General features: G+C 42.9%; 1 protein-coding gene across 3 annotated transcripts in view; it reads left to right on the top strand.

The window, feature by feature from the left end:
• The window catches only part of akap7 (A kinase (PRKA) anchor protein 7), a 39,205-nt gene extending 24,562 nt beyond the window's left edge, over positions 1-14,643 (top strand). For all 3 annotated transcript variants that reach the window (XM_076756165.1, XM_076756164.1, XM_076756166.1), the window contains one exon: positions 10,898-14,643. In XM_076756165.1, the coding sequence (XP_076612280.1) occupies positions 10,898-11,121 (224 nt within the window). In that variant the 3' untranslated portion in view covers positions 11,122-14,643. The remainder of the gene's footprint in view (positions 1-10,897) is intronic.
• The last annotated feature ends 11,573 nt before the right edge of the window (positions 14,644-26,216 follow it).

Below are 26,216 nucleotides of genomic sequence, written 5' to 3'. Positions count from 1 at the left end.
TGAGCCACTGTGCCCTACTTCTGAGGGGAGAGAGATGGAGGGAGAAGGGGGGGAAGAGAGATGCAGGGAATGAAGACTAATGAGGGGGAAAGGAGGGAATGGGCTTAAAGAGGAATGGTGATATTGAGACAAAGGGGGAGGCGAGGAGAAGGAGAAGGAGGCGGACAAAGAGGGGGAGTGTGTGTAGGTCAGATGCTACCCCTGTGATGTGATGACAGTCACCCTCGTGAGCACAGCAAGGTGTGTGTGTGTGTGTGTGTGTGTGTGTGTGTTTGTGTGCGAGAGAGAGTTCAACCATGACCAATATGACAAGGTGTCACACAGTTGTGTCTGCAGTCGCTGCAGGTGAAAAACATACACACACACAAGCGAGTACTTGTTTGCACACACACAAACACAAAGAACGCCAGAATTAATTTCTTTGTACACATTTAACTGATCATTTTAAGACATACGTGCAATTATAGCATCAAGAAAAGGTGTGAGGGTGAGATGTGCAAAATTTTATGTACAACTCGAAAGGTTATGTCCATTTGCATTCATTACATTGCTGTCGCGTCTCCTGTTTTGCACTATGTGTAACAGGATATAATAATCTACTGTAAATTGAGTTAGCTTCATCATCAGGCAAAAAACGTGCTGGACGTTTATAGGAAACTGGTACAGAATATCAAAAACCAAAGCATTATTTTTAACAAATAATAAAAATATGGCAAACAAGTTGAAGATTGGTTGCCAGTTGTGGGATTGGTGTTTGGAAAGGTGTTCGTTGGAATAATAAGTCAGGTTTAGGTCGTGTGGTAGAAAGCTAAAGCCAGTGAAATCCAGAGCTGACGTCCTCAGATCCAGGTCCAGAAGTGCAAAGATGTCTGATTGAAAATGATGTAAAACACATGAAAGTAGCAAATGTTCACATTGGAGAAACAATTTTTGTTTGATCAAAAGGCTCTAACGATGACTTCATTTAATAATTTCCGCTGATTGATTTTCTGTTGATTGGCTCATCGTTTGCAGTGGAGTCATTTGGAAAAGCACAAGCGCTTTATAAATTACCACAGTGGGTTATGATCTGCATCAAAGTCTAATCAGTTGAAACTTACTTGAAATCTATTGAGCACTTTGAGATTTCCTGCCAGTTACCAGACAAAAAAACAAAAAAAGGAGACAGACGGGACATAATACATTATAATTATTGCGGTCATAAATTGAGCCGTAATGAGCCGTTGTCTTCTCACTCCCTCGCTGCTGCTCTTCGAGAGGTCTTGATTGTTTAAGCCACCTCTCTTGTTTTGTTAAACTCTCCTCGTGTTTTCCCAGTCAGCAGGTTCACAGTCCGCTGAGCAGGTTTTAAACATTTTATTTAGAGGTAGTTTTGTGTTCATGCACGTGGACGGTGTGCCATGTTGCTCTTTGTGATCTTTATGCACAAATGCACACTCAAACAGCACCACTCCTTTCGTAGCGTCGGATTGTGCTCCACCTTTGTTCACGCTCTGACCGTGATGTGTTTTCCCCTCGTGAAAGCAGTCAGATGAAGGCAGCCCTGCCCCTCGCAGAGTGGCACAGCGGGCCGGGAATTAGCCTGGATGAAGGGTGGCTCGGCCGGTTGGCCGCTGCGTCAGATGTTCACCTGCATTAACAGTGTGGCACGGAGCAGAAATGACCTTGGTCACAATGTTTTCCTTTTAGCCAGTCAAGGTTTGCGCAACTGTGGCATTACTCAATGAAAGCTGTTTAAAAAATTCAGTCACGTGTTGGTATTTGTGAGAGCTTCACAAAAACTCACGCAGGAGCGAGAGAGCGCCGCACAAAGAAAGGGAAGTGCTGGCGAAGGCAGCAGAGACCACATGTGAGGAAGAGGGGGAGAGAGATGAGAACAGAACAGGGAGGAGGAGGAGGAGGAGGAGGAGGCGGCGGCGAGGGGAAGAGATGCATGCATCACAGCTTAATTCATCCTTTCCCCCCCTCCATTCAGTCTTCTCTGCCAGCTTTTCTTTCATTCTGGCGCCTCTCCGTGCGAATTCTCTCCTGTTCCATTCCTGGCTGCTCTCTTTTCCTGAAGAATGTTGAAACACTGAAATATTCACATTCTTTGTTCATGCTGTAAAATTCCAGAGGTCTGCATTCGTCTGTATAAGTGCGAGTCTGACAGCCGACCAAAGCTCAGCGAGCTTGGGTCGCCGAGCAGAAAAAGCCGAAGCCGAATAGCGACTGACTGCTTTCGCCCACAAGTCAGGTCCTGACACAGAGGACGGAGGCACAGCTGGGCTTAAATTACGCCACACATGCCCCGACGCTTGGTCAGGGGGAATGAGGACAGAGGTTTTGTTATGTGAAGAAGTTCTGTGCTTTTTTTTTTTTTTTTAAGGTTCAATAAATAAGTTCACTTCTTCAGTGCTTTGTCTCCTCAGTGTGTGATTGTACCAAAGTCTGACTGGATCACAGCCCGACATGAAGCCAGACGCAGCCATTGTTCTTTGTAAAGCTGCAGCAGGTAGCGTTTATGTATTTAAGTAATAAGAATAAGCCAGTTTGGTGTCCATAACAAGGCGTGGACACAGGGGCGATGCTAAGAGGGAGAGGCATGTGATTCCTTGTGTTCCTCTGATTCTCTGAAATGATAAAGAAATGAACCCCCTACAGAAAGCTCACCATATCACATTTAGTCACAGTGGGGCTGTGCTGAGCTGATAGAGCCAAGTCATGCCATGTGGTGCTTTTGTAAGTTAGCTAACACACTAGGTTGGGATCCTTTGTGCCGTGACACCAGGCTAGAGGACCAAAAGATGTTAAATCAAAGCGTAGTATGTTTTTTAGCCTATTGTCCTTTTGCACTAGAAAGGACGGGCTGTTTGTTTGATCTACGGTCGAGCAGCGTGCACATCTGTCCAGCTGCTCTGCTTTAATGTCAGCGTCCACTGTCAGACCTCTGAGCCAAATGTGAGGAGATGCTGTGCCACAGTTTTTGTCTTGAATGAAAAGAGGCAATGCTGAAACTATCTTTTTTTAGCTATTCATGGTAACAGTGTGGCTCCAGGGAGGGGAATGTTGGTCAGTCAGTCTGCCACGTGCCCTTCAGGATGCATCATAATAACTTTGGTGATCCTTTAAAAATCCATCTAGCACCGGGTCAAATTTTTATTTGTCCAAAACATTGGCTTATGACTAAATTCTTGCAGAACTTAAGACATTCCCATTAGCCTCAGCCGTGCTTCTTTTTGTGCTTATCAGCAAATGTTAGCACGCAAATCAATTTACTCTGGTGTTGCAGACTGTACAAAAGTACACCATCAGATAATACATCACCTTTGTGTTAATGTTTAGTGTTTTAGTGTTATCTTTCAGTGTTTTTTTGTAAGTATTTTCCATACACATTAATAGAATTCAGTGCAGTTATTGTTTTAGTGCCTTGCTCAAAGGTTATTTGATAAGGACAGTGGGCTATTCTCCAGTTCAGTACATGAGGTTGCTCCTCAACCTCATGCTGATCCTGACTCGGTCTGTAACGTGCATACGAGCTCTCCAGAGTACACTGAATTTACATGTGTTGAACTGGGCTGCAGTGAGTACAGTATCTCTGAGACAGTCTCTGGTATTTCCTCAGGAAACTGCTCCACCATCAGTTCTCTTTGCCCCCCAGCTTCCATATACCCCCGCTGTCCTCATCTTTAACATCTTCAAGGTCTGTTCTTCCTCTTCCTCCTCAATCCTTGCTCTCTCCCTTATTTTTTTTCCTCTCCATGTTCCTTCTCATTTTTCTGCCCCTCGCTTTAGGAGGGTTTCATGCTGCGCAAACACGCCCTCCTCTTCCTCACATCACATACTGTACTGTAGTCTTCCTCCTCCTCTTTCTCCCCCTTTTTCACTGGCTTCTCCTCCTCCTCCTCCTCCTCGTCTTCATCCGCTCATTGCTCTCTCTTATGCTTTATCCTCTTCCCCCCTACCAGATATGCTGCATTAATTTTCTGCCTGCTAAAGCTTTCAGGGAATCAGTTCATTTGAAGTAAGAAGAAATTAGTCATAGCAGCAGATTATTAGCCTGGATGTAAACATAATCAGTTAGGCGGCTGTATCCAGTGAATTTGACTCAGGTCTTTAATGGGATTATTATGGGCCCTTTCAATACTGCACGTAGATGTGAAGTGCTTGTGTGCAAACCCTCAGCTGGAACTGGACATCAGAAAGTGCTGGCTGAAAATTTTGGCAGGCTTCAGCAGAATGTCAGCATTGATCCAACCAGGAAGTGGACTGCATTTGTTATTTGGAAGGAATGGAGTTGCTAAAGAACAAGATAAATACGCGTGTAAGGGAGTTTGAAGTAATGGTGTTAAAAGGTTCTTACACGGCACAAAATAAATCACAGCAGAGCAGAGGCCAGGAGAAGAGAGCAGTGCCAAGTAAAGCAGAGCAGAGCGGCGAGGCCGGGGATGAAATCAAAACACAGCAGTCACACAGTAGTTGTCACTTGACATTGTGCAGACTCCCAGCTCGCCGACGGTACAGTCATAGTCCCAAACACAGCATCTGTACACCGACAACCCTTCAACCTTCCTGTTCGTCTGAGCGATGACAAACCCTGGACAGATTAGAGACAGACAGAGGAAGCAGAGGCGTGAGAGAGGAAGAAAGTTGAAGGAGAAAATAACACTTTGACAGCCAAAGGTAGCAGCTCTGGTGTGTGGAGCTAAATGCTAACATGCTCACAATGACATTGCTAACATTTGGACATAGTGAACTATGGTCAAAGAACACTACTGAAACACTACTGAAAACATAAACAAGACTAAGAGTCTACAACCACGCTATCGTCTCTTTGAGGCTGCACTGAAGCGCCTCAGTGCTAGTGTCAGCATGCTAACACGCTCACGATGACGTTGCTATCACTGTGACTTTTAGCAGGTATCATGCTGACCATGTTTAAAATCTTAGTTTAGCAAATTAGTGAGCTAGCATTCGCTAATTAGCATGGGAAGTCAGTAGTTTTGTGGATCATAAATCAAACTGTTGGACAAAGTGGAAGTTTGACCTGATGATGGCGCTAGATGAAGCATTTTTTTGATAATCATCATTTAACTTAATTTCCAGCCATGCTCAGGTTGCAGCCTCTTTTCACTGTTTTATATCATTGTAGGTTGAATGTTTTTAGTCTTAGTTTGACAAAACAAGACATTTGAGGACACCACAGATACTTAAAAACAATTATTTTTTTTTTTACTATTTTTCAGATGCTTTAAGACCAAATGCCTTATTGATAAATCGAGGGAATGATCAGCTGATTAGTTGCAGCCCTACTTGAGATATTTCAGTCTTGACCAGTGAAATAGACCAGACGACCACGCTGCGATGATGGCTAAAACATTCCAGACAGTGAAGACACAACCTGGCATGGTAGCGCTGTTGGACAGAGGACAGCATATCCTGGACTAATCTCATTTCCACTACAGGTTTAACCAGAATTGACTGATTGGCTTTGCTTGTACCATATGGGCAAAGGGGTTCAGTCTGGCTGTATATGACTTAACAGCACAGTGAAAGAGGCCAAGACTTATGAAGATGAAGGTGTGAATGCAGCTTTAAATCTTTGTTATTCACTCAAATCTCCCACCTGCTCATAAATTTTAATGCTGGGGGTTTTCAGCTTGCTCCTGACATTTGTTACATTTGTTCCGGTGTTTTTTGCTCATTTGCTTTCTTTTTTTTTTTCTTCTTCTTCTTTTTAACAACTTTTTAGATTAAATAAAAACATGTCAGTGCATAGAGAGGGAGAACAAAAGCAATATCTGACAATAGGTCACGACAGTAAGGCAAAGATGAGCCCGGAGCAGAAAGGCAGCGAGGCAAAGAAGAAGGCAAGTCAGACACAGAGAAAGAGACAAAGAGGCTCAGCGAGAAGAAAAAGTCAAACAGATGTGAAAGAAGAGGACACTTAGAGACAAGAGAGAGTGAAGTCTGCCAAAAAAAAAAAAAAAAAAAAGCGATGGAAGTCAGTACAACCTCCTGTGTTGTTAAAAGTTGAAGTGCCTGTCTGGTTCTCATCCTGTCACCATGACAACACTGCCAGCAAGAAAAAGTAGAGAGAGAGAGAGAGAGACAGAGAGAGAGAGGGGAAAAAAAGGTTTTAGATAAAGAGAGAGCGAGAGAGAGGTTTGGAAAAGTAAAGACAGAAAGAGGTTGGAGGCAGAGCCACAGAAATGGTGGGAGGATATAAGCTTTGAGAACGTGTGTGTGAGATAATGTTGAATGTGTGTGTGAGACTGAGATGTGTCAGACGTGTTGCTGTGGAATCACTTTATCCAGAGAGCGAAAGGCTTATCTGTGTCTCTGTTAGTGTGTGTGTGTGTGTGTGTGTGTGTGTGCGCGCAGAGGGAAGCTTTACTGCCATCATTCATCTAGATTGAATGGGCAGGTAAAAACTCCCTCTCACAAACACAGACCTCTTTAAAAAGACGCAGGCAGAGAGCAGACGTCTGACGAGCCAGAGTCTGTCTCCTGTCGGCCCGAGTTCATGAGCTGAGTGACAGGACACGACGTGAGGGATTTAGTCCTCGTATATGACGTTCATCTTCCCGTCTTAAAGTCATCCAACAGTTCATTTTCTAAAGAGCTGCCTCAGCTGAGTTTGCAGACTTGTGGAGTAATTTTTGCTCCTTTTCTGAGACCTGGGCCCTGTTTCATACACTTTGGGCGGATAACAGTGCTCCTTCAGAATATTTGTGCGTCTCTTCCAGTCTTCATGCAGCCCAGGGGTCCAGAGTTAATCTTTAAAGTCGCTGCTGTCGAGCACCAGAAGTATCTCCCTTGTGTTAACAGACAAAAAGGCTTTTATGTACTGTACTTCTTCGTGACTGTATGAAATCCACGAGGCAGCTCTTTTTTTTATGTGTGTGTCTTTATTTAATGTTTGATGTTTGCGCCTGTGTTGCAGATTTGGTTCTGAAGCCGCTCCATGTGTCTACAATCAGTCAGGAAGGTTCATTTAAAAGCGAATCTACATGTGATTACAGAGTAAGAGTACACTCTGATGTAATCCCTCAGAACAGTCGAATTTCGGCATGATTAATGATTCCTTTCAGCAACCTCTGGGTTACTGAGATCACACTGACAAAAGATCACTTACTAGATGTCTTTTTCAGAGATCACCTGGAGCATGTCAAATCTTTCCAGATTCTATGAATAATCATCAGTTTTTACTCATATTCAGGTAATTTCATCACAGCTGAAGAGTTACTCGGCAGCATTTTAGAACCTGCCAACAAATGATAGATTTCTCATCTAAAATCACTTCACCTCCCTCATCCGTTGAAATTCGGTTAACCTGAATGATCCAAGCGAAAGCAGTCTGCTCTGGATGAGACAGCAAGTGATTAAGGAGACCGTCCATTAACCGTACTGTCTGTGTGTATTGGCCTTCCCTCCACCTCACTGCTGTAGTTTCCTTGAGCAAGGCAGTCTCGAATGGCGTCCTTCAGTTGCTGATGAAATACACGGATTTTCTCCGCCTGTGCTGTAATTACTTCCTCCACCACACACTGAGTTCTGTGTAAATAAAGTTTAAACCATGCAAACAGGGTTGAGGCCTTCAGCAGCTGTTCGATGTGTAATGGGTTCAGCATGTGTACATACTGCTGCGCTCTCATCCTTATGGGAGCTCCCACTGCACTCAGACGCTTCAATCTGCCGTGCTGACAAATACACATTCACTGGGATTGTCCAGATGATCGAACCTGTGTTCACTACAGCGTGTTTACTTTGAATCGTAGGCTGCATGTACCGTGACGGCGTTCACAGGAACGGAGCGAAGAGACGCCGCAGTTCAACCAGCGTGCGTGTTGATGTGCGTTTGAAATATTTCTGCTGTGTTTTAGCGGCCCCTCAGACTACCACCCGCTGGAAAGCTGATAAAACAACATCATCACGATCAAAATCGCCTTACCTAGATAAAAGCAAATTGTTTTGTGTGATCACCAGCTGATACAACAGTTGGTTCCACAGACCAGCATCATAAATAATGAGCAGCATGCAGTCTGCACAACCAACGTTTTTCAGTTTGTGAGAGGCCCATGCTGGGTCCACGTCCTCGCCTGCAGTTCCTTAATTGCTGAGGTCTGTGGCCGTGCATGCAGGGCTGTGCAGACTGGTGCGAAAACCATGCAGGGCCCCCTTAGGATGGTCAAGTAGATCTATTTACCTATAATCTGTTGCCGGATGTCCTATCTTGATATGGAAAAGCACATGTTAATGCAGGTGTACGTGCACACAGAACACATTGTGATCAGATCCAGACCTCATCTGGAGGAGGTCGGGCTCTGCATCGTGATCATATCTTAGCCGGATATAAATGCAGTGTGAACAGCGTGACCACATTCTTAAGGAAAATATCCACCCAGCATTTTTACCTAACTCTGCCTCTTCCTGATAGCTTCAGGTGCCCTGCAAAACCCACAAATAGTAGCAGCGGCTAGAAAGTCTTTCCTCACAAGAAGCGATTTAAAATGAACGACGGCCATGCATCTCTTTTACTTCGCTTTAAGTCCACAAGCCCCCCCTTAGCCAATCTGCGTATTGACATCCGAGTATAATGCAGGCAGATTGAAGATCATGTGAACGGCCAGTTAATGGCAGCCATAATACAAAGGATTAGATTGGATGTCATTATCCAGATTCATGTTAATACCAGGTGTAAATGTGGACACCATTTAAATGAAATTATCTGTTAGTGCCGGAAGCGCCAGTGTCAGGTGACTCATCTTAATGAGAAATGGCCAACATCCCAGGAGTTCCACATAACTGCGTGCACTGTTTACTCAGAAAGGTGGATGTAGAATAAATTCAGTCCGCCGCAGTCCTGAGGGCAAAAATACCTCGTCAAACAGCGGTCAGAGGTGTGAGTCACTCAAACTGACAGACAGGCTGCAGGTAATCAAGTAGCATCTGAGTACAGCGGCAACAGAGCTTCTCAGAAAGCACAACTCAATAAAACAGTTAGATGTACGAGAACAGAACATCATGTTAGGTTCAAATCCATTTAGAGAAAAAAAAAAAAAACAAGACAGAGAAGCTGATATGATTACAGGTTGGAGTGTAATTGGCTGAGTGAGAGGACTACATATGCCGGCTGGTCTGGTGACGCCTGGTTTCTGTTTGTCAGCCTGTTAGCAGGCTGGATATTTGGCAATAATAACAAATCCATGGATACATAACGCATGTATCACCAGTCCAGCTGGTCATGATATGCAGACATGACATGCATGTGACTGTGACTGCAGTCTATTCCAGTGGCATGTGTAGTCGATCTCACCCCAGCAGAACACCTGGGGGGGATATAAAATGTCCTCAGCATGGATGTGCGAGCAATCGATCATCAGGGACTGACACTTCTTAGCAAGTCGTCATCGACTGAGATCCCTGCAGGGCACTTGTGCACCTCATTGTATTCATACCTCGCAGTGGCTTACAGACGCATATCACCAGTATTAATACATGAACAGAGTGAACCAGAGCTGGGCTGCACCGTGTCATATTTAATAAGTACTGGTTTAAGAGTTTAAAGGTGCCCTGTGGAGTTTATATTCAGTGTTACTCACCAAAACACATTGTGTTGTTTCACCCATTCAGCTTTACGTGCATTGCTTTGTTCTTGGCGTGTTGCTTCCACCTGTAGATCCGTAGAACAGTGTGAAACTAAACTGGCTCATAAAAACATTGCCGTAAAAAAAAAAAAAAAAGAAAAGAAAATTGCCAGCTTTAAGGAGGAACAATAACATACAAAATACATCACGCTTTGTGGATACAAGCCTGACCTGAAACCGCTATCACCCTCGTTCAACGTCTCACTCCTACTGTCTCTTTATGTGATGAATAATAGAGCACCACTCTGCTGTCAAATACAAACAAGCCTATGGGCCCAGTGGGATTGTGTGATATGGAAGATTAGCTTGTGGATTTTACTCTTGGCCACGGTAATCAAATGTTGAAGTGCGTATAGTGTGTTTTTGAACCTCTGCATCAGTCTGTGTGTCGATGGATCTTTGTGGACGGTTGAGTGATTTTCTATTACTCTCGTTCTGAATGGCTTAGTGTGTAGGCTGTGTGTCTTACAGCCTGCCTGCCTAACTGTCTTTCTACATGAATTATTGACCTTCTCCCCGTCTTCATTTTTTCTCTAACTGGCTTTACGTCTGCCTGAGTCCTCTCCTGTCTCACTGTCTTTTAGTCTGCCATTTTGTCTGTAGCAAAAGCAGACCCAGCAGCATGCATGCATGGAAGAGCCGAGACTTGGCTGTTCACCTCATCTGTTCGGTTTCTGTCTCTGCCACATCTTATCTACCGTCGCCACGTCCAATCTATTGTTGCTGGATTCGGTCTGTGATGAGTGTGTGCAGACTCATTTGTTATTGTCAGATTGATCGTTATCTTCTGCTTTCATTTTGAACACACTGCAATAACAATGAAATCAACCCCGGTGTCATGTGAAAAGACACCCAAACACCACAGTGGGCTTAGAGTTACAATCAGATTCATTGTGGTTTATGGCTTCAAATGCTGCTACACAAGCTTATTTTTTGGGATTTTTACTGCCCTCCACTGTTTTGGTTCATGCTCACTGCTCTCATGGGCATTGTTTTCAGCTGCAGCAGGCAGTTGTTTTGAGCAGAAAAGCTCAGATAAACCAAATTTTCACTACTTGTCCAGCAAGAAAACAGCAGACAGACACATTTAGCAACTATATGGTGAACATAGTGGAGCATTTAGCAGCTAAAGAGCCACATGAATTCCCCAGAAGGTGGAGGAGACCATAAACAGAGCTCCAAATGACCTGCAACTGTTAGCTAACACATTAGCCATATCAATGTCAACGGTGTATATAAAATACTTTTGTTGTGCTTGTTGTACCCAGGTGGGCGTCGCCGATCTGAGCCAGACGAGGCAGAGCTGTTGAGGGTCAGCAGGCGATTGGTGGAGGATGCTGTCAATCGCGCCTTGCAACAATACAAACAAGAAACACTTCAAAACGGGGGTGGGCCGAATGTCACGACAGTGCAGCCCCCCGGAAACACTGAGGAAACCGCAACAAAGACGGACACAGCTAAAGCTAACGCCACTACAGACAACAGGAAGTGACATCATCGGACTGAGGCCCAGACACTGAAAAACCAGCAGCCCAGAAGACATCAGCCAGGTCTAGCTAACCAGGAGAAGAGTCAGTAAGCCCTGGGCACAAAGCCTGAACCAGCCAACCAGTCGGCCCAGTTCGCTGACAAGCTAACCCAGCTAGCCAATCAGAACGGCTAGCCAGTCATGCTAGCCACCTGCCCAACTGACCTAGCTTGACACAGTGCTAGTTAATAGATAATGTAGCTTGAGTTCAGTGCTGTGACTGTCCCAACAGGCCAGCTAGCTAAGCCTGCTCGTTAACTCACTAACTCTGGTGTCCTGCGTCTTAACAGCGAGGATATCGACCGTCACTCAGCTGTGGGTCTGTGTTTGCACGTCAAACCCAGAAAACATATGTGAAGCACTCCTCTAGAGACACACGAGCACACGTATGGTCCACCTTAACCTGTCACTCACAAACCGCCCTTTTAGAATAAGATAAATCATGTTTTGTAGACACCGTCACCTGCCCTTAAAATGGGACTCAATATCCTCATTTTCCCTCTTTCTCCTTAACTTCATTGTTTCAGGTGAAGAAAACATTTAGTTTTCTTTGAGCATATGTTTCTCTTGGAAAATCAGTGCTGTCTTAATGGATCAAAGATCACTCATCTGCTCATCTTTGTGGCTGCAGAGGGTATGTGAAGAGAGCTGGTTTGACTGTCGGAGTCTGAGGTGTGATTGGATTCTTCAGACTTAAGTGTGAAATACAGCAAGTTGGACTTTGTGTAAGGTTTTTTTTTTTTTGTGTGTGTGTACTTTACAGCGAGTCTGGGTCCAAAGCACTTTCAATTCAGTTTCAGGAAATGATCTTTAATTGATTTCATTTCACTTTTTACATAAGACACCAAACTGCTTTCTGTCTTGAGGTCGTTCAGAGAAAGTGATCTGGCCCCAGCTCTGCTTTACGTATTATATGCTACTGTTGTATTAACCAAGTGTGTCGCGTCGAGGCAGCACTGAGACAATCATCAGTTTGAGATAAATGCAGCTCTAAGCTCTGAATTTCAAACGGAAACTAAGCGACTGCAGCTTTTCCAAACCCGATCTGGACACCAACGCTATTGACACTGCTGTCCCTTTCTGCAGTCAATGGCTCTGACTTTACAATGGAGATATTTAGCTGGGGCTGCTGAAAATAAAATAACACTCCTACGATACACTACAAGTTGCCGAGAATGCATTTTTACTTCACAAAACCGCCATCAATGACCTGAGTGCTTGTCTCAATGAAAACTCAAAATCTAATTTTTATGTTGTTATTAGACCAGGTTTTCATAACTCAGCCTCCCGTCTGACCTCATATAAATGTCAATACGTTTTCTTTTGTCAGTTTGTTTCTGTGAAATGAGTCCGAAGCAGCAGCACAGCTGTTTGAGGCTCAGTGTTTATGGGGAATATTTACGCTGATCTGCGGAGCTTCTCTACATGTAGGAGCAGTTACTCAGATGCTGAAGCCGGGGAGGCTAACTCAGACAATCGCTGCTGTCAGCTGACACCCCCTCCGGCTCATAATTTCAGTGTCTTCCATCCATCTTTTTCTGTTAGACTTGAAAATGAAATCGGCCTTTCATGCTCTGCACTTGACTCCACGGCTCACGAAAATCCAGAAACACACAGGCGTCAATGTGAAATTGAGGGAGATCTCTTTTTTTTTTTTTGTTTTAAACTCGACTCCCTGGAGATGAGGCTTTTGACTGACAGCAGGATGATGATGATACAGCTATGATGAAGGTATACTCTGTTATTTTATCCTTTTTAACTTTTATTTATAATGCTTCGCTGTTAAAGGAGAATAGTCGGCTTCCCTGAAATGCATTTCATGTGCAAAAATGAAGATTCAATTTTGGAACGAGAGAAGGAGCTTTCAGTTTACATTCAAAGGTGAAAAAAGCACAAAATTACAAATGTGTTATTTGATTGTCTTTGGTTTCACTTTTTAAGGAGCAGGTAAATACAGTATATGCTGTTAAAATCAAATCACCTCTGTTCAAAGTGGCCTTAAGTCACTGAAACAAATTAATGGGATTTTTCAGTTTTTCTGTAAGTGCTTAAAGGTTCTATATATGACGTTTTGAACATTCATATAGCAGCAAACACGTGAATATAGTGGAGTAATGGTGGCTTCTCTGTTCTTTGTGTTAGTCGCTGCTCCGGCTGCTCACACGTTAGCACATGTGAGTCCCTCCCCGTGAAACTGTTGGCCCTTTCCACCTTTATAACGAGTTTCAGACTGAAAGCAGAGCGTTACTCGCGTGACTTTGATCACCGAGTCATTTATTTTTGCTCATTCGTCCCAAACAGCCAGAATATCTTACCGCATATTAGCCGCAAGCTAGCGAGCAGCAGCAGGGCAGAAGATGAGTTTGTGCTCAGTTCAGCCTGTGACTGAACTCAGCATTCAGCAGAGACTCCGATTATTTCTGTTCTGTTCATCCTCTCTGGATGTTCGCGAAGGTCGGCACCTCTGCTGCTCGCTGCTGCAGGCGAGAAGCGAGAGTGAAGATAAATTTCTTTTTTTGATCCCAGAAGTTTAAATAAGCCCTTAATTTACAGAGTTAGTCATTTTTGGACAAACCAAGATGTTTTTGTTGAGTTTTATTTTGTTTCTCTTGAGTTTGAATGAAGCTTGTTTTCCAATGAGCTGCAAGGTTAAATTACTGATTTTGTAAATGGAGTCTGGTGGCTTTGAGGTGAGCGATATAACGGCTGTTTATCCTGAGGGGAGAGGTGTGGCCGAGGCACCCGTACTGCGACATCCAGTGGCAGTGAATGTCGTATATAGAACCTTCAAGGTGACGATTCATATGTAACATTTTTAGCCAATAGGGGTGATGAAGGCTCACTTTGCTGTAAGATTTGCCAAAGTCTCTTAAATGTCAACCTGTGGCTAAAGAGTTGCACTCTTGAGTTCAGTGTTAAAATTGTCCACCGTGAAACACAGTTCCTGTCATTTCTGTTTTATGGTAAATGTGTGAACGCAGAGAAGCAGAGCCTGTTTTCCAGCTCACATTTATTTCCCTCCAGCGTGAACAGGTATGAGCTGGAAAATGTGCTTTCATCTCTGTGAAATCCACTTAAGTCCTGTCACTGTGGGCTCATTGAAACGTCAATAACAAAGGTGAATTCTGTCTTAAGGTGGACTTTGAATGCTTTCGTTTTGATCTTTTATTGTCACCGGATCCTTAATCTCCTTAAAATCCCCTTTAATACACAACTTGTCCTATTGGCTTGTATGGTTACTCTGTTCATCTGTGTGCGTGTGTGTGTGTGTGCGTGTCTGACTGTAGGATGTTTGATCAATGGTTCCCCAGAGAAATTCTTGTCTCTTATCAATCATGGAGCTGTATGTGTGTTGAACGTCTGTACAAATTTGTCTTTTCTGTGTGTCCGTGTGTCTGTCTGACTGCGTGAGTGTGTTGTTTGTACTGTGTTGTATATATTGTCTCCTGCCATATTTGAACAATAAAACAGGATATGAAAAACCAATATCCTTCTCTTCTTCTGCTGATTTAAGTGTGTGTACATGTATAACAACAGTGGTTGCACATTATGTATGTGTGTGGCATACCTACAGTATGTTTTCATCAAGACAGACATAATTCAAGGTCACTACTCGCTTCTAATGCTGTATTATGGGGCTTCTTCAGACGTTTTTCTTCATCAGGGTTTTTGTTGGAGCATTTTTTTCAATGTCATTTCCATCTGGGGAGAAAGAGGCAGTAAATCTACCAGGTAGTACTTTGAAAAACTCAAAAATGAGCTGTTTTATAAGCAAAAAAGATGAGTCCTAACATCACTTTGCCCCAATGTACAGCACTTAAATGCAAGGCCAGAGAGAGCCTGCATATCCTGTTTTATCACAAAACTCCTCAAATAAAGAGCATCCAGACAATTTAATTGAGGGCTTTTATCATGATTTTGAGGAAAGGAAAACTCACCGCTCCTCCTTAAGAAGAAACATTTGCGTTATCGTGCTTGTCAGCGTCTTTGCATGATTGCCAGATGGCACATGCCTTACAGGGCTTCACCCCTTATTTTACCCTTTTTATGTGCACGCTGCTTGATTGACATGTCCCTGTCGCTAATCTATTACTATAAATTCTCAAATATTATTTGCAGCAGTGGAAGACAGAACTCAGCCTTCATTTGGAACACCGTTTTATTTGCAATTGCTTAACGCAACCTCAAACACTTCCTACATGTTTCACCTTTTAATGTGAAATATCTGCAGGAAGTCAGTAGGTCAGTGTTAGCTTAACATCATGTACTCGTCTTTCTGTTGCTCAGAGCTGCAGAGTGACAGGACAGAATTCAACATGTGTACTGTTGTAGTAGGTTACAGGTAACTCACCTGTCTATTTTTACATACTTTGCCTGATTAGACTGTCCATGATTGACACCTCTCTCACTCTCCTGTTGTCTTGATACATGTTAGGGTGGGACAAACTACACATTTTTAAACTTACTGGTGCATGTAGTCCTGTGACCTCGTCTTGTGACAGAAAAAAAAAAAAGTTGTCGACTAGTTGCCCTGTGGGTAAAAAGGTCATATGTTTTAGGGCGTGGCTACCTTGTGATTGACCAGCGACCAATCAGGATAAAGGCGTACCTCCCCAGCTCCACTCTCTTGTCCAAATATGGTCACCACCGGCTCCAAAAAGCCAAGATGGCCAAACCGGAGGCTTCAGGACAGCAGTCCACAGACATAGAGAATGACGCTCTGTTGAGGGATAAATGAGAGGATGAGTGGGTTTTCGTTTTTTTTCTTAGATCCTTGACCACATCTCAAGATTCAAAGCAAAGGATAGAAATGATGCAGAGCTTCAGGCAAGCAGCAAACCTGGAGCCACTTTCATCGACTTTCAGCATAATGAGATCCTTGACAAAAGAAAAAATGACCTTCCTCGTCCCTCCGCTGACATTTAGGAAGCAGACGTGACGAAGGCGGCCTCGTCATACCTGTTGCAGCAGCGGCACTGAGACTGAAACGATAAGTCACATAAGCAGAGGGCACAGTTCTTCTATCTTTCCTCCAGCCTTCCTCCCAATATGACGATCACCTTTAAATAACTGAAGAAAAAGTCAGCGTGAGACGGGGTCATCGGGGTGTTACCAACGTGAATTGCTGCCAGCTCTTTTATTTCACAGCTTCCCTCATAATGTGAGAATCTGTTGAAGCACGTAAAGCAATGCGGCACAGCTGATGCTGTGATTCAGTCCCGGGCTGACCTGTGTGTGATGTTCAGTCGTGATGGCTGCAGATTCTGTGGGATTCATCAGGACTTGTAGATAATGAACAGCCTGCCAACTGTGACTGTGAAAGGCATCGTGATTGAACCGCAGACCCGCCTGAGGGATGGACAGAGGGCAAATATTTAATCACCTGTCCAGCTTGATGGAGATGATCTGACGCGTCCTCTCGGAATCTGCTCTCTTATTCTGCTGCGTTCGTGTGGTGATTTGCAAATGTTAAGATTTCAAGTGTAAAAATTACGTCAGGTTTCATCTCAAAGACGACGCTCCGCCTGGGAGGTCAGGGTTTCTGCAACTTTAAAAATTCTGGCATCATCTAGTAGGATTATCTGCATTTGATGTAGATTTAATACATTTGCTAAGGAGGTTTTAAATTCATCAGTTCTATTTTAGAGGGCAGATAGACCTCAGGCCAAGAAACGATTAGATATTGGAGATCCTAATCTGGGAATTTAGCCCAAGTAGATGATCAATAGCAGACTAATGGAGAGAGGAGACATTTTCCCGACTCTATAAAAATGTTTTCTGGGCTGATAAGTCGGTTTGTGTCACACAGTTTGAAATGCTGAAATGACTTTGTGGGCTGGCAGTTTTAAGGTTGACGCTGCAGCTGCTTTGCTCTAAAATATGAATTTATCGCTCCAAAAAACATCCAATTAGAGCGTCTGATGCAAGTTGTTTGCCCTTTATACCTGCTGTGTCTCATCATAAATTAACATTAACGTGACTTGTGCTGAATATTCATGAAGCCCATGATAGCGTCTCTCCATCAGAGAGAAAACTGTGAATAAGAATACTGAAGTGTTTATTAAAGCTCAATATTTCAGGTGTTTACTGTCCATTTAAACCTGAATATTTTGTCATAAGAGCCTCAAACATCAAACATTGAGATGGTTAGAGAGTGAAAATCATCTAAAATGAGGAAGTCAGAGTACAATTAAAGGGCCTCTCCACCAATTTCCTTTTACCCATTATGATCAGTTTATTAAGGTCACTGTATTATAGTAAGATGCCTTTGAGTTGCATTGTGGGAAGTGTAGGAAGCAGGGTTTTGGGGTGTGGCCCGTACTTTCAATGTGACATTCAGAGAGCACAAGGACTTATTTCTATTTTATAGCTTTACACCAGTTATTTATTTCATTTATTTATGTATTTAATATTGGTTTGTTTGTTCTAAGTCGACACTCACGTGGCAGCCGACGGGACAACTGTAACTGAAAAACACATTCACTGAGAAGCAGACACACTGCTCGTTTGGGGGTGAGTGCGCAGATGATTAGCCTCCATTATGGCCCAAATAATGTGATCATTTTAAACTTTTTTGGCATTTTTAGTAGAAAACAAGGAAAAGCAAAACACAAGAATGTTACAAAACTTGGCCAGCGCCCATATACGACCACGTGCCTCTGATGTGCTGTGCACTGTGTATGCGTGTTGGTGTGTGTTGGTGTGTGTGTGTATGCACACTCTCTGAAGCCCACAGGGTTGTTCTCTGCTTTTGCTCTGAAAGACAAAATATCCTCCTCTTTTTTTTCCTTTTTACCCTCTTTTCTCTTTCTATTTTAATCTCAGCTCATGGCACCATCTGCCTTACTGAACACATGTATTTGTGAGACTGTATGAGAGTATGTCTTTGTGTGCTGAGATAAAGAGAGTGTGTTTGATAAATAGCATGAGTTAGCAGTCTCTTTGTCCTGCATATGTGTGTTTGGCCAGCTTACTATACTTATCAACTCATGGATCTCAAATGCTTTTTTGCCAAATCTACACAACTCACACATACAATGCATGCATGAGTGTGTATGTGTGACATATAATTATAAAATGTGAAATTAGAAACCATCTGACTGAGGCTGCAGGCTGAAAGCTAGCAATTATCACAATAATAATTTGAAGTTAGAGGGCAGGCAGAGGGAGGGGGAGGGAGAGCTAGTCTTTGTGGTGAAGAGCCTCGCCTGCAAGGTGACTCAAACATGACTGGAATATGAACAAGCTAACCCCCCCTCTCCGCTCACCCACATACAGATACACAGCATCTATTAGAAAGAATGATGCTCTCTGTCTCTGTTACAATTATAGCTCCCTCTTTTACTGCCAGGAGGGACCCACATTATTTTCTACTGGAGAAATGTGTGTTTAGCTACTCCGCTGATACAATACAATAATTAGAAAATGAATGGTGCTGGGTTTTTTGGAGTTATGTATAGCATTTAAGGTAATTTATCTGAGTAATTAAGTGTTTCTCACATGGGTAATGTTTCTTTTTTTTCTTATTTATTTATAGCTATAGTTAGTTCATAGATTATTGGGTTAGATTAACATAAAGACTGCAACCTGTCTTATGCTAAAGCTAACCTAGCTAACAGCTACCAGCTCAATCGACCTGCAGAGCCAGAGATAGCTTGCTAACATTAGCTAAATAACATTAATTTGGGCTTATCGGAACGCTAACATTAAAACTACAATCATGAATTTGCATAATCGCAACTTGTCCTCAACTTTATGCAAATAAGCGTGAAAAAGTTTGTAACCTGGCTGCCAAAACCAAGCACCACCCAGCTCGCACTACGTCAGCCTCCAGCCGGAGCTGTCAGTGCTCTGGTGCGTTCAGGTGCATCCTCACAGGATTCTGTGTGTCTGTACCTTTAAACTATGGGTCTGTAACTGCAGGAGCTCTGCAGGGTGATGGAGCTCTACAAACATGAGAGTGGTATTGATCCTCTCATTTAACTCAAATAAGCATATTTCCTATAACGCTCGACTGTTTAGGTTAAAAAAAAACAGGATTCATTGCAGACATTAGCTTATATGAGGTATCAAAACGTAGCTCCAGCTTAGCCATAATATACCATAATATTTGCGTACTTTTACTGAGCTTTCATTTTAAATTCAGAACATTTTCTTGAAATGAAGTATTTTCCACTGTGCCGTCCTTTGTGCGTATGACAAATGTTACTACAGACAAGGTGTTTTATAGTGGAACAATTACCCTCACAGCCTGCAGCTGTGTTAAACTACTCTGTCACCTCACGCACTGCACAGAACTGTAAACAATGGACTGACGAACTGAAATAACACCTTCTACATGACATCAAAAGACATTTTCTCTTAATTTGCTGTGATAAACACCTGCTGACAGGTGGGACTAAAACACAAGCACTGATTCATGGTTTCTAATTCATGCTTTAAGGAATGTTTTGGGTACTTAGTGAAGGAAGCAACGGCTGAAGAAGCCAAAAAAGGAGTGGTAGTTAGAAAACATCCAACTGTGTGTGTCACCTCCAACCATATATATATATTTTTTTACTATCTGAGTTCTCTGACTGGCTTGATTCACTCTCTCTGGTTTTCCTATCGCAGCAGAGGTGGTTTGGTCTGTCTGACTGTGGAGCATCTGTTGTTACACTGCAACTTAGCACCTACGATGCATTCAAACGTTAAAAATTGAAGCTGAGGTTTAGTGATGACCAGTCTCACAGTGGTCTCGGGGGGCTCTAAGCCCAGGATGCAGCGACTGCACCCTTGCAAAATAGTGTTGGTGTTGTGTTGTAAGCCTGGCATTAAAATAGGTAAATGTCAGGCTTATACCAACAGTCTGCTTCCTACTTCTTGCTAGGTGATGACAGACACAGCTGGTGCAGTTTCCTCTCAGTCCAACCTTACAATCAGCAGGCAGTCAGCAGACCAACACATCATACACACCAGCAGCCGTCACACATATAAACACAATAAATTAAGCATAGCACAGCAGCCGTGATTCAAAGTGCATACATGTGGGTGCTCACAGGCAGCGCTCATTTAAATGAACCGCATCTCCATCCAGTAATGGATGTTTTTGCTGTGTGAATAAACGAGTGAGGGGGGGGTCGGTGTTTGTCTTTTTGTCTGTTGTTAGTGTTTGAGAGGACGTGAGGATGCTCTTATTGATGGCAGTGTAACACTGGAGGAGGAGGTTTTGGCTGAATGTTTTTTTTTTTTATCCATCTGAGGAAACTCTTTGTGAGGCTCTCACAGGACCTGACGGCGCTAACAGTCCATTTGAAGTGAGTTTCTGTGTGTGCTGAGAAATGTGTGACGGTTATTTGTTTTCTGTGTTTGAATAAATGTGGCAGTGCGCATGCAGTTGAATGAGTGGGTTTTCTTCCTTCACTCGGCAGGATATTAAGCAGATCAGGTTGCACTGATAAGCTTCCCCAACTCCTTCAGTCTATCATCCTGAAGAATTTCATTTTATCAGAGCCCTTTATTTTATATTTATCGCCTGCAACAGACACTGAGAGTCGCCTCTATATGTTTGTATCCTGTTAGTGGCGGAGTTCGCCTTTCAGGGAGGAAGGAATTCACAGGAAATGATGCATGTATGAATTTGCAGCGGTCACTACGAGCGTCTAATATCGCCACAGGTGGCTTTACATTGGAATTAGTCGAAAGGCCGGTGCTTCTCATACAGACACTAAAAAGTACCTTGTGCACCTTTATAAGACATTGCGGAGCGAAGGGAAACCAGGCTGGTCTTTCTCCTTATTTCTAATTATCAGATAACTGTGTGGACTGTCCTTTAAGGTGGTCTTACTGAAATAATGATTCCATTAACATGCTTTGTTTGGCTCCACTGGAAACAGATGAATGACTTGCCTCCTCTGTTGCATATTTGAGTCATTTCAAACAGTCTGCGTCTGGTTTTATTAAACACTCTTGCTGCTGTTACCAGTAACCATCGACTCCACCAGGACTGAAATCTTATTATTGTTTATATTCTTGAAAGCGGAGGACGTTTTAAGGTCCTCATGCAGCTGCTGGAATTAAATACTTGCGTTAAGAGCACTTTAAAGCTAAATGAACTTAAATTACGATTGACATCTGGGGCTTTTTCTAATTAATTTCTGAGTGTGGCTATTTCCTCTGTGAAGTTTAGATCTGATAATTAGTGAGCATGCTAACACACTGAGCAAAACTAGACTCCATGTGGTTTCTCCTTGAGCCACAAGAGCAGATTAAAGGACCATAATGAAGGCTTTGTTTTAGCACATTAACTACAAATTGAGCGTCACTCAATTGATTTTCTACCTTCAGGGCAACCTTATGTTTCAGTTCGGGCACAACATTAAGATCAACTCGCAGACGCTTGAAACTTCAAGGTGCTCATCCGATATTCAAATTCAGGTGTGAGCAACCAAGAAACCTATTCAACAAACCGCAAGCTTCCTACGAGCAGTGAACACACCAACATATAGTTTGGAAACAAGCTGCACCAACAAGTCCTGATAAACAGTTCACTGTGAAGCAGCTGTGAAGTGTAATGATTTATAATCGATGTAAAACTGCCAGCGTGTTGTGAGCCTGGGATTCGATTGCCGTGTGTGTGCGGTCATTGTGGCTTTATGTGATGCACGCCGTCATTAGAAACGGGAAGATAATGACACACGAAGGGGAAGCAGAGGATTTATTGCTGGTTCACTGTCGTGTCATGTCCTCTCTCAGTGATTGTGTATCTGTCAGCCTCCTCTTCGTCCTCCCAGCCTCAAACTCAGATTCATGTTGACTCTGTGTTAATAAGCGCTGCAATTTACACTGCAGTTAAAGCACACCAGCAGATTGCTCTGAAATCATCCTCTGTGTGTGTGTGTGTGTGTGTGTGTTGTTACTGACCAGACGTGTCTGTACGTGCCTATTACATGTGTGAATGAGCAGACGTCTGGGATTTTTTTTTTTTTTTGTAAATGCATCCCGTAAATTGTCCCTTACTCTATGCAGCCATGAAAGTGTCTGAAATAATAATCCTTCCTCGCTCTGCTGAGCCTCAGTCACAGAAAAGTCACTGCCACCAGAACTTTTTCAGAAGATTTAGAAAAACTGCTTGAAGATTTTGTCCCTATTAGCAAGACACACACTTGCAAATGTGCCAAAACATTCCCACCCACGCAGCACACACACACACACACACACACATCAAGTATCAGCAAATATCAGCGGCTGTCAGACTGTTGACACTGCAGAAGAAATGGGTACAGTGCACCCACAAAGAAGTGTTTACCCTCATCCATGCTGCTTCTCTCTCTCTCTCATTCACACACACACACACACACACACACACACACACACAAACAAACACACAAAGCACTCAGGCTGTGGAATATGTGTCAAGCTTTGTTTTGGTCAGAGACTGGCTCAGCGCCAAAGAGGAAAAGACCCTCAGGACAGAGCAGATAGGGGATTTGGTCACATTGTGCTGCTTTTTTTAATCTGCATGTCTGTCTTTGTCATGTCGCTCTGCAGATTCTGCCACATAATCGCAATTTCATCACGGTCATGTTATTTATTTCTATGGTTCAAAATTTGTCCTTGGGCAGCTTTCAACCTCAAAACCTCACCTGGCAACAGTAGAGTGAAGATGTTGTTTTCTCCTCATTTAATTATCAGTGATGAAGGTGGCGATGTTGTCCGCTCCCTTAATCGTCACACCATCTGGCCACACACACACACACACACACACACACACACACACATGCTGCTGAGCAGGTGGGGTTCCTTCAAAGTGAATTGAAAATGGTTCACAGTCACAGTAATTAGTCACCAGCACTCGCCTGAATGAGCCCTGACTTAGCACTGAGAATAAAACACCTTTGACTCACTTTTAGTATCTGCTCAGCGGAGTGTGTGCATGTGTGTGTGTCCAGATGGAAATGTGCAGTGTGATGATTAAAGCTACGATGTGTAAGAACTGACCACCTGTTGAAGGTCTCTCCAAACAAACAGGGGGCAGCATATCCTCTGAGTAACCGCTAGCTGCTGCTCATATGCTCGTTGCTGTAGCTGCCGTTAGCTAGTTAGCTCGGTTAGCCGTGCAGCTCGTGGCTCTATTAGCTGACTGAGTCTGCCTTGACCTGGAGGTCAGAGCACCGTGGGACTGAAGCAGGTTCAGCAGCCTCCAAGACCGATTAAATTAAATGAACCTGGTGGTTAAGCTCATTTTAGTGTAGGAAAAGAAAGAACCTTAAGTTAAGAAGGTGCATGGTAGTGTTTTTCCTCTTAATTAGGAAAATAGGTGTAAGAATATTGCCTTTCCTGCCATTTAGCGAGTTTATTTATTAAACAAAAACAGCTAAAAGGGCTTGTGAAATTTAGCAATATTGCACACATATCCCAGTCATACTATTGGATTAGCAACTCTGGTGGTATAAATTGGTCTTACATGACAGGATAAGCCTGGGCTAGCTGGTTAGCATGCTAGATATCGCTGCAGCACTACATAGATGTCTATAATATGAGATCTGTTGATAGTTTCAACACAAAAACAAAGCTTTCCTTTTGTTCTCTAGTCTCTATTCTACTGCCGTCATGCTTCAGATTTGTAATTGAGAACATTTAATTCAAAACGCTTCAATGGGCAGTTTTTTTTTGTTTTTTTTTTCCATTTTCATCAGTTCACTGATAAGTGCACAAAATGATTCTGTGTGATGGATTGATAGATTTGTAATCAGCTGGAGACACGCTGCTGGCAGCCAGCAGGGTGCCGAACAGTTTACATTAGAATACAGCTGCAAAGTTCATTTGCATAGAAATGACAGAGTTCTGTCACTGCTTTGCATATGAAGTGTTTGCACATCAGAAGCAGTAAGATGGAATCTGTAATAGGGCCGTTTAGGAGTTATTTAAAGAGACTAACTTTAAAAGTTCTTTTGCATTAAGTGAAACATTAAAAGTTTCCTATTATGAGCGATGCGCTCCAACAAGAACACTGAATATTCTGTCAACAGTTTCGGTTATTTCACGAGAGATTTCAGAGATATTTCAGCCACTTTTCTCACTGGTTTTGAAATGGGCGGGACTCTGTTGTGTTTTTCTTCTGGACTTACTGATGCTTGTTTAATAATGAACATTTAACATTATCCAGGAATTGAAGCAAAGTTTTCAGGGGCTTCAGTATCACAAACAACAAAAATAAAAGAATGGTGTCATTCTATGATAAAAGTTATTCCTTGTATTGGGTTCTGCGGTTAATTTCAATCGTCATTGCTTGTTTACCTATAATTATATCTAATTATATATTGATTACTGCCTGTGAACATGCAGGACTCTTGGAAGAGTAACAGTTTTCTCTGATGTTCTCGGAATAAACTGATCGAAATAAATGGCTTCCTTTGGCCACCTCAGAATTTAATTCTATAGATTTGTGGGATTTTGTTGAGGTCATAATTCTCCTGCTTCACAGTGTATAAATGCATTTAATGTGGACACATTTATCCTGATCGTATCGATGTCTGTATGTCTGTATTTGAGTGCAGATAAACAAGCTGATGCTGCTCTCGTCGTCGTTGTCCATCTGCCTCCGTCCTCCACAGTAACTGTGCGGTTAATGATAATTATGTCAGTAATTGCTTCCTCTTTGGCATCATTATACTCTGGATTGCATTCTCCAAACACACACACACACACACACACACACACACACACACACACACACACACACACACACACACACAGGAAGGCCAACAGTCAAAAACAAATCCAGAGGATTGTGATGTCACTGTCGTCAACCTATCGCTCCTCTCCCTTTACCCTCTCACCTGTTCCTCCCTCATCCTCCCCACACCCCGTAAGACAATCAGGCGAGATTCAGTATGATGGGGTTATGAGATCATCAGGGGCGCGCACACACACACACACACACACACACACACACACACACACACACACACACACATACAATTCAAGTCAGACAGGCAGGCAAAATGCTGGAGACACACACACCTCCCCCTCCCCACACCACCGATGCACCCGGTTACCATGGCAACCCCTGATGAGGGAGGGGAGTGCTTGTGTGTGTGTGTGTGTGTGTGTGTGTGTGTACATGTGTGCTTAACTCAGAGCTTCCCATTTAGCAATAATTGAATGTGAAGGAAGGACGGCGGAAATGTTTGAGTGTACATACGGTTTGTGAGTGCGGTATTGAGTTTACAAGGCAGTGTGTGTTTGTGTGTGTGTGTGTGTGTGTGTGTGTGTGTGTGTGTGTGTGTGGCTTTTCTGGCTGTTTGAGCGTGGATAAACAAAAAGGGCTAAGATGATCTCCAGGGAAATCTTTCACAACTGTAACTTCAGCATAAAACCAACTAGTTTAATGTGTGAACTGAGGTTTTATTAAAAACAGAGCACTGTTGTATACGCTGTAAAAGTAGCAGAAAGATGAATATGTAAAGAACCCAGGACCAATTGCTTGCTGATGAGACCACCGTAAACTTTGAATATAACTGGCAGCACAAAGCACAAAGCACAAAGCAGCACTTGTTGCAAAGTTTTGCGTAATGCTAAAATAAATTCCTAGAAAACAAATGACACAAAACTCAATGCAGGAGAATTAATAAACTGTAACTCCTGAAATCTGCTGAAAACATGATGATTCATGTCCTGCTGAGTGTCAGAAATGGCAAGAACGACTTCTTTTCATTCAATGTATTCATGTCAGTCGATCGCAAGATTCTGTTCTTCTGTTTCAGACTGAGAAATGTATTGCTTTTATAATAGCAATGAATCCAAAACGGTGTATCTTTGGTGCTAGCTACTCTCTGAGCTAAATGCTAACATCAGCGTGCTAACATACCTACAGTGACAATGCTAATATGCTGATGTTAACAGGTAATATTTCTCATTTTCACAATCTTAGTTTAGCATGTTAGCAAGCTAATTTTTCTGCCTTATCGGGTTTCTATTTTGTATTTTGTAAAACACTTTATAACAGCATTAAATTAATATTATCAGCTCTAAACATAAAGCTGAGGCTGAATATCAACAGCGAATTTCATGTCAGT

The sequence above is a fragment of the Chaetodon auriga genome, chromosome 18 (genome assembly GCF_051107435.1).
Source record: "Chaetodon auriga isolate fChaAug3 chromosome 18, fChaAug3.hap1, whole genome shotgun sequence".
Taxonomy (NCBI): domain Eukaryota; kingdom Metazoa; phylum Chordata; class Actinopteri; order Chaetodontiformes; family Chaetodontidae; genus Chaetodon; species Chaetodon auriga.
The sequence above is the reverse complement of the archived record's forward strand: the minus strand, read 5'-3'. Positions and strand labels throughout refer to the sequence as shown.